This window comes from Protopterus annectens, chromosome 11.part0, assembly GCF_019279795.1.
Source record: "Protopterus annectens isolate FY-2018-M chromosome 11.part0, PAN1.0, whole genome shotgun sequence".
Lineage (NCBI taxonomy): Eukaryota > Metazoa > Chordata > Ceratodontiformes > Protopteridae > Protopterus > Protopterus annectens.
The window spans coordinates 1,157,542,975-1,157,555,826 of NC_056745.1; the positions used below are offsets into that span (position 1 = coordinate 1,157,542,975).

Genomic DNA, 12,852 nt, shown 5'->3' on the forward strand with positions numbered 1-12,852 from the left:
TCTTTTGAGCTTTTCGACTACTGTTTGTGCCTATATTACTGTTTTATTACCTTATTTTCCTGTTTTTGTGAGCTTATATTGTTGATTGCACTTGTGGGCTAAAGTATTGCTTAAAAGTAACAAACAGGCTAATACACTCAAGTGTACCAGCCTTTGATAGCAATTTAGTCGAAAACAAAGCATTTACTGCATTTTTTCTGTCTGTTTGCAAAAAACAAAAAACAAAAATATTTCTCGTTTCCTAAACTTTCCTGGTTAGTTGTTGCAGTGATCAGATTTTGCTGATCCCTGGGCTTTGTATTTGGTTTCTGTGTTCCTCCATTTTCTTGTGTGGCCAGAGGTAGTTTCTTTACTCACCAGTGGGAGTGGGGAGTACTGAGCTGCTTGTTTGTCCTCAGAGGAGTGGTTAGAAGCAGCAACTAGTAATTGTCGCCATTTTGGGTCATTTCCTGTTTTTCCAGCCCCTGCTATAAAGCACGGCGTTAGCTGGAGCTGTTACTGTTGCACACTAGGGCAGCACCGGTTAATCAGATTTAAACTATTAGGGCTACCTAAAGTCCACTCTTCAAATTTTCCCTTAAAACTACCTTCCTCAAAGTATACTACTGTTCTATTTAGTGTATCCTACAACTATAAATTATCTCTACTTGACTCCCAAGTAGTCTATTCTCTATCTGTATAGCGAAGCACTTGCTCCTACAGTATTTATCACCTCGATACAGCACTCTTGTTATAGAAAGTACCCCAAAAAAGCAAACCCCATTTCTCGGTCACCCACATCCCCCAGAACCTTTTCTTAAGTTTTTCTGTCTATTCCTTCTAGCATGTCGAGGGATCAGCTGCTAATGTCCTCTCCTGCTCAGCTGGTGAACCTGGGAATATTGAGGCAATGTTACAATTGCCTCATGTACACAGACAACCCTCTCCTCCTTCCACAAAACACAAATACATGCGAGAGATGCAACTATACGGCCAAACTGGAGGCTGAGCTCTCTCAACATAGGACTGGCATGACCAGACAGGAGGAGAAGGTAACCACACACACTATAGACCCAGTCTCACATAATACCATCACAACCTCAAATCATACACATAAACACACAAAGACATACTCGGAGGCTCTGATCAAAAATCTACCAAAACAGCAGAGGCCACCAAAGCAGACACCCAAACAACTACCACCTCAGAACACAACACCTGCAACACATAGACCACACAGTCAGAGTGTCAAGCAGTCACAGCCCTTAAGGCCAAACACAATGCCAGACACACTAGTCATTGGTGACTCCATAACAGACACACTGACGTCCCGCTCACCAGATTGAGTAAGGAGAAGGTCACAGTAAGCTGCCTGTCGGGTGCTAGAATCCGCCACATAACGCATGCACTCAGGTCTCTCAACAGCAGGTACAAGTACGACTCAATCATTGTCCACGCTGGTGTTAACGACCTGAGGCGTACCTCCTTGGACTACATGAAAAGAGACATAGAGGAGCTCTCTGATTATGTAGCCCAAGCAGGTATGACCCTGACCTTGAGCAGTATCCTACCTTCACCAAGAATGATGCCACAATACAGAGATAAGATGATCAGCTTTAACAATTGGCTTAAACTCTGGTGTCATTCAAAGGGGATCCAATGTCTGTTTGCCTGGGATGACATGCTGGACAAGCCACGCTGCTTCGCAAGGGACGGCTTGCACTTGTCACCCCTGGGATTCCGGATTTTGGCAAAGGCTCTTGCCACCCCCATAGTGCCTTTTTTAGGCAAGGCTCGAAATCTAAACCTACCACCCTAGAACAAAACAAAGCAAAAAAACTAAGGGTAATGCTGCTCAATGCCAGAAGTCTCAACCTCAAGAGGCCCTTCTCAGTATGGAGAACATCGATGTCTGTGCTGTGACAGAAACCTGGTTCAAGGCTCCTGAGAGCACCCCAGCACTATCAGGTTTTACCTCATATCATGTGTTCCGGCCCCAAAACCCGGACAATACCAAGAAAGGAGGAGGGGTATCCATATTCATCAAGGACACCCACACCTCAAGATTGGTGGCATCGCACGATGCATCGGAAACCATCCAGGTGCAATTAACCATAGGCAAGACTGCTCTGCAATTTGTAGCATGTTACAGGCCACCCTCAACTCAGGAACCTCATATGGCCTTCCTGAAAACACTGGAGGGATAAATGTATCTCTGAACACCATCATACTAGGTGACTTCAACTACCCTAATATAGACTGGGAACACTACTCAAGCCCAAACACTCTAGCCCAAAAGTTCCTGGAATTCATAAACTCAAATGCCATGGAACAACTAGTCACCATCCCACAAGAGGAGAAAACATACTTGATCTCATCATCACGAACATGGGAGCACAATGTTCAACGCCGAAGTATACCCTCACTGGTGAGATCTGATCACAAACTAATCTCGCTGGAGGTCCTCATCCCGCCCACCTGAAATGAAAAAGACCACAGTAAAGAACTTCGAAAGCCGACTTCACACTTCTAAAGACTAGTGTGGTCTCCTTTAAGGCCCCTGAGCCGCCGGTTAACATTACTCAAACCGCTGAATCACTTACAAATGCCTTCTACCAGCACCTGCAGGGCTGCATGGATCAGGCAATCCCAAGCAAAACAAAGACTCTTTGTACCAAAGACAAGCGTCCAGTCTGGTGGACCCCAGCCATAAACAAACTCTACAACAAAAGGAGAAAGCTACTACAAGATAGAGCAAAATCCTTAAAAGGTAAGACACCGCTGATCACTATAAGTAAAAAGCTAAGAGCTCTCATAAAATCATCCAAAGCTAATTTTGAGAAAAAAATAGCTAAGGACTCTAAAGACAACCATAAGGCATTCTTTAGCTATGTCAGAAACCTAGGAGGAAACTCCCAGATATGCTCAGAATTAGTTCAAAATGATGTGAAGATTACTGATCCTACAGACCTTGCCAACATACTGGCTGACAGGTTCAGTGCAAACTTCTCCCCTAAAGGAGAGATATCTATACCAAATGATTGTAGCCCCCAAACATCTCTAGCCCAGGTGAGAACTGCTCTCTCCAAGGCAAAGAACACAGCATCCATGGGACCTGCTGGTGTCCCCGGCATTGTGCTCCATGAACTCAACGAGGAATTAAACCCACAGTTAGGACAGCTGTTTAATCTTAGTCTCACCTCCGGATCACTCCAGGAGTGGTGCACGACTGTGGTCCCACTCCACAAAGGCGGTGCCTCCACCGACCCTGGAAATTACCGTCCCATTAGCTTGACAAGCCTTATCTGCAAAGCCATGGAGAGGATCATAATGGATCTCATAAATAAAGACATAGGGAACTTACAGACTTTGGATCCAACCCAGTTTGGCTTTGTCAAAGGCAGATCATGCCTTTTAAACTTGGTTGACTTTTGAAACAGTCACCAAGGCCATTGACGAGGAAAGGCAGTCCATACAGCCTACCTAGACCTGGCGAAGGCTTTTGATACAATACCTCACTCTGGTATCATTGAAAAACTCATCAACTTAAATGTAAACCCATACATTACAAGATGGGTTGCAAACTGGCTGAGTGACAGAACCCACAGGGTCAGAGTTGCTGGCGCCATGTCAGACTCAAAGCTGTCACAAGTGGTGTCCCACAGGGCTCAGTCCTGGGCCCACTCTTGTTTGGCATCTACTTTTCTGAAGTACAAGCAAACACAGGAGGGTTATGGCTGACAAAGTTTGCAGATGACTGCAAACTGGGCGCCGTAGTTGAAAACACATCTGACACAGATACCCTTCAGAAGGGTCTCACAGAAACGGATAACTGGTGCCAGAACCATGGCCTAAAGTTAAATGCCAAGAAATGCATGGTCATACCCTTCGGTAAAAATAAGGTTACCCCTAGCTACCATACAGGTGGCAATCCCCTGAACACAGAAGAAGTTATTAGGGACCTGGGAACCCAGGTTGACAGTAGCCTTTCATTCGACACTCGTATTGCAAAAGTAGTTAGGAAGACCTTCTACATTGCCCACATTATCATGAAGGGATTCACATCTAGATCAAGGGAAGTCATAGTCTCCCTATACTAATCACTCATCAGACCAATGATCGAGTACAATGCCCCATTCGGAATGTATCTGACCCGACACTTGCTGCAGCTGGAGAGGCCACAAAAGTTCCTCACCAAAAGGATAAAGGGTCTCAAAAATCTGTCTTATGCTGCCCGACTGAAAGAACTCCAGTTATATTCAGTTGCTTACCGCTTGCTCAGAGGTGACCTATGCCTGACATACAAGGCCATGTCAAACCCAGATTTGATGAACATGCTTCATCTCAAAAAATCTAGATCTCTCAGAGCCACAAGGGCGGGAGACTTAAACCTCGACACGGTTATTAATAGGATGTGCTGGAGGGATAGATTCATCACCCAAAGACTCCCTATGCTGTGGAACAAAATCCCGGTTTATGTGAGGCAGAGCACCTCGCTGGCCTTGTTCAAGAGGAATCTTGACCAATGGATGGGAGATCGCAGATACACCCCAGGGGTTACCTCAGTGTCACTGCTCGACAGAGGCACAGCAAAATAATGGGCATAGTTTCTCCAAACTAAAGGGGTGGCGTAAGCCACAAATCTATGGGCTAGGCTTATAAATGCCCTCGGGCAGATAGCCTAGTATGAACCTATGAACCTATAAGTTCTCTGCACTGCCCTTTGGCTTGTCTACTGCGCCCAGGGTATTCACAAAGTGCCTGGCTCTAGTAATTGCATTTTGCAGGCAAAGAAATATTCAAATATATCCATACCTGGACGATTATCTAATTCAGGCAGAAAACCAGGCCATAATTCTGAATCCTCTGGAATTTGTAAAAAGGGTTCTAATGTCTCTGGGGTACACCATAAATGAAAATAAATCACAACTGGTACCCTGTCAACAGATTACATTCCTGGGTGCAAGCTTGAATACAACTGCCCAGATGTCTTTCCTCACGCCAGAAAAGCAATTTCATTTTGTAACTTACTTCAGCCACAAAAACCCTGCTTTCTGCAAGACAAATACTGCAGGCCTTGGGGTTCATGGCCTCCTGCATTCTTCTAATTCCATATGCAAGACTGCATATGAGGAAACTTCAGTGGTACTTAAAAAGTCTATGGAGTCAACTTTGTCACAGCCTGGAAACAATGATTCCTGTCCTACCTTGCCTACGCCTGGAGTTCCTATGGTGGGCAGAGGCCTGCCACCAAAACAAGGGACTTCCATTCACACTACCACCTGCAGCCCAAACCCTAACTACAGAAGCATCAGACTGTGCATGGGGGGGGGGGGGGTGGGCTCACCTGGCAGGGAAGTGCATTCAGGGCAAATGGAACCCAAATAAAATGCACCTACATATCAATCAAAAATAAAAGTTAGCTGTACAGAATGCTCTGACAGCCTTCAAGGACTACATTCTTCCAGGAGAACTAATGTTAGACTGACAACACCACGGCTATGTGGTACATAAACAACCAGGGGGGTACACATTCCTACCCCCTCTGCAGACTAGCCATGGCATTGTGGAACATAGCCTTGAGCTACCAAGTGCACCTACAAGCTCAATTCCTGCCAGGAAAATTGAATTCACTGGCAGACGAACTAAGCAGAAATCTCATGGACCCACCACGAGTAGAAACTGGAACCATGGATTTTCAACATGTTGACAAGCAAATGGGGGAGCCCAGACATAGATCTATTTGCCTCCCCCCAGAACTACCAGTTGGACAAGTTTTGCACAAGGCCTCTCCACAAAAAAGCCTGGAAAGTGGATGCTCTGTCCTTCATCTGGAGAAACGGATGCTCTGTCCTTCATCTGGAGAAACCTATCAGTCTACGCCTTTCCCCCTCTGCCTCTGCTCTCCAAAGTTCTGCTAAAAGTCAAACAGGACAAACCAAGAATGATTTTGATTGCTCCAGACTGGCCACCCCAACACTGGTACCCAGTCCTGCGCAGCGTGTCACAAATATCTCCTTGGCACCTGCCTCAGACACCTTCCTTGCTGTCTCAGCAGGAGAACCATATTCTACACCCTCAGCTCCCAACATTGAACCTTGCAGCTTGGCTGATCACTTAAATTCATCCTTAGCATCCCTCAGCAAACCTGTGATGGAAGTCATCTTGGAGGCGAGAAGACCTAGTACTAGAAAATCTTATGCGGACAAATGGAAAAGATTCTGTGCCTGGAAAAAATCTTTAGGGATGAGCACAACAGCGCCCAGTTTACCTCAGATTTTACAATACTTTTTATGTCTACTGTGGCTTAGTGGTACTTCATGTTGTGTAGTGTGTGCAAGGTCTGGGGTTCGAGACTTACCTATGAACTGAGGTGCTTCACAAGGGCCTGTTTTTTTTTCTCTGTTAAAATCCACGCTTCAGCTATTTCAGCTCACTATAACGTAGAACCACCCCTCTTTTCTCATCCCCTGCTCAAGCAGTATCTTAGAGGGGCAAAGAACTTGAGACCACCCAGGAGAGCTCCTACCCCTGCCTGGGACCTTAATTTTGTTTTGGAGAAGCTCACTCTACCTCCTTTCGAGCCAGCTGCAACTGCAGACTTAAAATTTCTTTCTTGGAAAACAGCCTTCCTTTTAGCAAGCACTTCAGCTAGAAGGATATTTGAATTACAGGCCCTTATGGCAGTGGAGCCTTTCATCATCTTTCATGCAGACAGGCTATCTCTGAGGACCAATCCATCTTTCATGCACAAGGTGGTTTCCAGTGTGGCTCTTAATCAGTCCATTCATTTGCCAACCTTCTATCCCAATCCACAGAACAAAGGGGAACAGATTCTGCATTCCTTGGACGTGCACAGACAACTTGGATTCTACTTGGACAGAACTAAACTTCGAAGAAAATCTGAACAATTGCTAGTAGCATTTCCTGCTGGGGCAGAGGGGAAGGCTATTTCAAAACAAACCATTTCTAAATGGATAAGCCATTGCATTCATTTCTGCTATAAGCACCATGGAAAACCTATCCCCCGGGGATCCGATCTCATTCCACCAGGGCTGCATCTACTTCTGCAGCCTTTCTCAGAGGTGTTCCTACCAGGGATATTCTAGAAGCTGCTACCTGGAGTTCTGTAAATACTTTCACCAAGCATTATCATGTACCAATTTTCTCTAAATCCAGAGCTGGCTTTGCCACTGCTGTCTTGCAGGGCCTTGTAACTGGTCCTAATGCTGTATTATTTCTTCCTCCCAACCATAGCTTTGGGAATCTACCCAGATGTAATGACTGCAACAGTGAAACATGAAGAACATAGTACAGTTGTGTACACTTACCATAAATGTAGATGCTCGAGTGTATTCACTGTTGCAGTCCTGGTTACCCTCCCTCCAGCCCCCTGTTTTTCTCTGGCTATACCTCTACTTTCTTTTACTATGCTTAAAAGCCTTTTTGGTGTATTTGCTTTTGGTTGGAGGTATATTTTTGTGTTTTTTAATTTTATTTGCTCCCCATATGGGGGGCACCTGACATCTGGGGCAAGAAAAACTGATATAATGGCATTGGCTGCATGTTTTATACCCCTGACGACCTGACGTCATGGAAGAAGGGACAGCAACCGACGCAGGACCCAAGACTTTGTTAATCAGGCCGACTGAGGGCAACCTGCCAGCAGATTACCTCAAATGTAATGACTGCAACAGTGAATACACTCGAACCTCTACATTTATGGTAAGTGTACACAACTGTACTTTCTGGTTTTCTTAAAATGTGAAATATGAAAAGTTCTGAGTTGCCAAACAAAAGTCTAATAAGCAACAGTGTAGTGCCATGCTTAACGTTCTGTTGTGACTTCTTGTTACCCACATGTACCAACCATTATCAGGAGTTATCTTTTTTTTTTAACTTTAAACAGAGATTATCAAGACATACCCTCCTTAGCCCGAGACACAATACTGCAACCCTGATGCCATTTGTTAGTGTAACTTGAAGCTTGTGTGATAGAATGCTGGACACAGTGCTTTACTGTGTTAGTGGTTCTCAGAGCTGTATGATGGAATGCTGACGGCAGTGTTTATTACACTAAAATGTAAAGCACAGCATAATTTGAAATTTTGACTGTAAACTGCATGCTGAGCATTGTAACGAGTTAATGGTTTGTATACTGAATTAATGTTATGTATACTTGTGCATATAGGTCTGCACATACAGTTAATATGCAGAGAATTCACTTTTTCTAACAAATGTGAGCTTATTCAGGGATCTCTATAGTCCTTTTTTTTCTCTTGGGATAATTTCTTGATAATTTTTCACTATACTGTCTCACAACTTTCTTAGTAATTGTCTTGCTCTGTTTTAAATGTTTCTTTTTTCTTTTTATGTGTTTTGAATAATTTTTGACCCTGGTTAACAAATTTAAATAAGTAAATGTCTCTTACATATGTGTGTGTGTGTGTGTGTGTGTGTGTGTGTTCCTCCTTTTAAGGACGAGTTCACTTGGGTGTATTCATGGAAAGGTCTTTATTATCTAGACCTTCCTAAATTTGATGATGAATGTCCAGAATAGGAAATGGGCTTTAATCACCTTTGAGGACTGTGAGGTTCATGTTACAGGCTGATGCTTTTGGGCCTGTACTGTACTCCTTTAAGGGACTTCCTCCTTCAGAATGAAGCCATGGGTTTTGCTTCCACATCTTAATCATGGCAAGATTCCCATCCTGCTCTGGCCAATATTAATTTAATCAAGCACATCCAGTACATCAGATTCCAGATGATGACTCCCCTGGGAGTAGTAGTGCTGCTGCTGCATCTTGACACTGTTGCCATCACTCCATACCTTTTATGTAACTTTCTGTGGTCAGCACAGAAAGTTGTTTTGGTTCACTCTGAGTTGATCACTCTTTCATTACCGAGTATGGCCCTTTCGTTTCTTCTCTTCACCTAAAGTGCTTACCTAATTTCTTTTTGGCAGAAGCTTTACAGTAAAAGGATGATCACTTATATGGCTCTTAAAGGATTCCTGTTATCATCCATTCCTTGGGAGCTTCTATGCACGTGTAGGTCCTGGAATCTCCATAAACTTGGAGAAGTCTTGTCTGAGCCCACGTCTGAAGAGATGTCTCCATCAGGCAGATGTGAATACTTTTCTTTTAGTCTTCCTTGCCCTAGGAGAGGGCCTTAGATGCCTGGTTGAGGACACAGTGGAGGAGACGAGCCCAGACTTTCTGGTAGTTTGTGGGTTAAATGATGGCTTCAGTTGTCATGATACCTTTGACATGGCTTAGGATACAAGTGGACTGTGAGGTGTCTGTAACCGCAGAGCACCACTTGCTCATTTGTATTCACATTTTCAAACTCCATGTCACCGGTATCTCAAGATCAGTCTTCCCTTCTTAAAGTGGAACCCATTATAGATTCTGACAGTGGATTGTTCATTAAAAAGGGGCACTTAGCTGAACTCCTTGATGGTGTGAAGGAAATTGTTCCGCGGAAGAAAAAGGAACCGTGGACAGTGCTCCCTTGATGTGGAGAGGATACCAAGGTTAGAGCCCTCCCTGCTGTGGTTTAACATTCTCTGGTGTGTGTAGTACGTAAGACTGGAACACACATTCTCATGTCCTTGTGCAGAGATATGATGGTCTGTCTGTGGGCTATAGACAGAGGCATCAACCTTATGTGTTTATCTCTGGGGAAGTTGAACATGCTATGCTGCAGGATTCCTTGAGCTGTACCTGAAAATTCAAGAGTGTTCAAGGAGTGGAGACTATTATTAAAAATCAATGTTTTTGCCATTTGAAAGAATGTCACCCTACTCCTTTTCTACTCAGTCCATCTGTGACTAAACATAAAATTCAAAAAAGGAAGACCCAAGTTCATGTTCCTGGACATGTTGTGGATCCAGGCTCTCATGTACTTGGTTTTACTGAAAACTATTTAGTTTCTGACCAGTGAAGCATTTCTAAGGTGACATCCAGTGTCACCTCAGGGTGTGGTTTCTGATTCATATTCCGTGGTCCTTCCTGACCTTTCAGTGAGAGTTCCAGTGGTCATTGAAGCAGTAAGGAAGCATTCCATTCATTGGAGAGATGTATTTTGCTAAGTGAAAAATATTCTTTGTGTTGGTGGAGAGGTATTCTTTGCTGCCTCATTTGGACAGTTGGCTGGCAGTTACTTTATATAGCTGTATTATTTGGACCTCTGTGTCTCTCTGGCATTTTTGTCTATCTTAATCCTAAGGATAGCAAAGCTGTGATCCTGCACTGATAAAGTAGTTATTTTAAAAAAGAATTGCATCTGTGCTCACCTGTGAAGACCACCTCTCCTTCCTTGGACTTAAGTTTCTTGAATGACAGGCTTGCCTGCTCTTCTTTTAAAGCCTTTTGGTTCTGTGGCTTTGGTAACTAATTTCTTGGAAGCCACTTGTGGCCATCATCTATGCTGATAGCATCTTGGAAGTTCAGGCCCTTTGTAGGGAGCCATGCCAGGCCTTTTGCAAAGATCAGTTGTTCCTTAGGATTAGCACTGTTTTCTCTTTGAAAGTAGTGCATAAGATTGGTTGATTTTTTGAACTAGTTATCTTCAATGGATACTTATCACCCCTCTCCCCCCATTGTACTTTGGTGTGGCTCTTTCAAGAGGCTGTAGCTGGAGTTCCCTTTAGGTTAGATAAGTATATTTTATGTGCTTTATTTTTCCATGTGTTGCAAATGGTGCTTACCCAGTGGACTAGGTGAACTGACAAGTGCTGAGACTAAGCATATTCTGCTAGTCCATTGTTTGATTCCATGGTATATGGCAGCAGGAGGCAAAAGTGCCCTAGAGTATGGGATGGGAAGAGAAAAAATTAAAACACTGGGGATTGCAGGTGTGTAGTCCAGCCTTTAACATACTGCAGAGGACGTCCTCTTGCAAGTGTACTGTTTGTCAAATCCTGCTAGTGACATTCAGAATGATGTAACAAGAAGATCATTGTTGCTGTATGTCAGTTTAAGGGAATATCAGTGCTAACACATTGGATGCTGTGTTACAGGTGAGTTTTGCATTTCTTTTCAATGTTTCCCCTTTCTCTAAGTTAGTGACCTTAGAATTAGTATACATAGAGACACTGGGGGTGCCGGGAGGGTAGCATGTTTGTGACACTTTTGTAATAACATGTTTAAATTTGCAGTGTTTTCAGTTTTAGAAATTGAGTGTAATTTTCTGTTCAGCAACATTTTTTTTTCGAGGTGGGTGCAGTTATTTTGTAACCTTTGCTCACAGATTTCCTGATGTGGTATACATTTAGAGGACTTGTACTTTTTTGCCAGGTACTCAGTAAAGTAAATAACTGAGAATAACCGGATACAAAAAATGTGTATATTATAGGTGAATGGTCTGATGGCTTAGAAACCAGTGGAGATAGTTCTATAAATACCTTTTTTCTAGTAATTTCTATCAGATCTTGTCTTTTTCATAGTAACCACCTTGTTATATGAAAATTTCTAATATGTGATGGTTTGCTCTTCTCCAGTTTTTAAACCAGTTGTGGCACTGATAGTGATCTCCAACTAATTTTCAGGTGCTCGATTTGATGATGGTGCTGGAGGGGATAATGAAGTACAGCGCACCATGCTGGAGCTTATTAATCAGTTGGATGGATTTGATCCCAGAGGCAACATTAAAGTTCTTATGGCTACCAACAGGCCAGACACTTTGGACCCTGCACTGATAAGACCTGGAAGACTTGATCGAAAGATTGAATTTTGTTTACCTGATTTAGAGGTAAAAAAAATGCATTAAATATATGTGTATTTGCAGTGAGCTGTAGTTTAATTATACCATAGTACACTTTCTGTAGTTGCTTTAATATAAGTTATAGCACCAGAAAAGAGATTGTTCTTCTAAATGCAACAAGTAAGACTAAAGCCACCTTCTAGATGAATTGTAGAATGTTGTATAGTACTAAAATAAAGATTTTTTTTTTTTTAGCCAGAAAAGGAAATTAGCCTGGATGGCCCCAGTCTGTTCTCTGAGAAAGCATTTTTTCCCCTTGGTGCCACCTCACCCCCAACTTCAATTACTTATCAGTCTTCAGTTTTCCTATTACTCCTGGTGACTTCTGCTATTAAGAAAGGACATCATCTAGGTAGCCATCACTGTTTTGTCAATGGTCCTAGCCCCAGTTCACCCTCTTCAACAGGTAGTTTGAAGAAGCAGAAGTCCCACAGTGCAGGCTTACTTTGGCACCCTGCTACAGTGCATAAGCATGCTGTTGGTGGGTGTTTTATTCTCTACTGTTGCTGGGATACCCAGCCACTATTTGTCAGTCTTGTAAAAGACCAAGCTGTCATCTGTCCTGCAGGGTGGATGAGTTGGCATCAGCCACTCAGTCACCTTCTTTGATCATTTTGGTTGTAGTCAGGGTTGTTTCTTTCTCTGCTCAGTGCTGGTAGAATGCAGAGTTTTATTGCAGGAACATCTTGTAAATTGGGTCCATCCACTCAGCTCTTCACTTTCTATTTTTTCTCCTGGTTTAAAAAGTCTTTGTACCCATTATTTACTGCTTGTTCACCACCTGGTAAGTGGACTGGTCTTTTTACCCTTTTTAGCCATGGCCTGAGCTCAGAGTAGAAAACATCACGGTGTTCTACACAACAGTATTATGTACAGAATGAGTGCATAGTAAAATTCAGAACATAATGGTATGATTCAGTGCAGAGTGGGTAAATCAAAAGATCCAGTCAGAGTACATTGAGAGAAAAAAATATATACACAGAGTACTTATAATACATAAACTCATTTGTGAAATATATGCATATAAGATGCCACATTAAGAGGCCGAGAAAAATTAATAAATGTATTGTAGTAGTCACAATATGGGATGCATTACATAACCATTGT

At 43.0% G+C, this 12,852-nt stretch overlaps 1 protein-coding gene across 2 annotated transcripts in view; it reads left to right on the plus strand.

Annotated features, from left to right (window-relative positions):
- Window positions 1-12,852, plus strand: part of LOC122815755 (26S proteasome regulatory subunit 7-like) — a 435,881-nt gene that overhangs the window by 251,145 nt on the left and 171,884 nt on the right. For both annotated transcript variants that reach the window (XM_044088518.1, XM_044088517.1), the window contains exon 10: window positions 11,531-11,733. In XM_044088518.1, coding sequence (XP_043944453.1) covers window positions 11,531-11,733 — 203 coding nt within the window. The remainder of the gene's footprint in view (window positions 1-11,530; window positions 11,734-12,852) is intronic.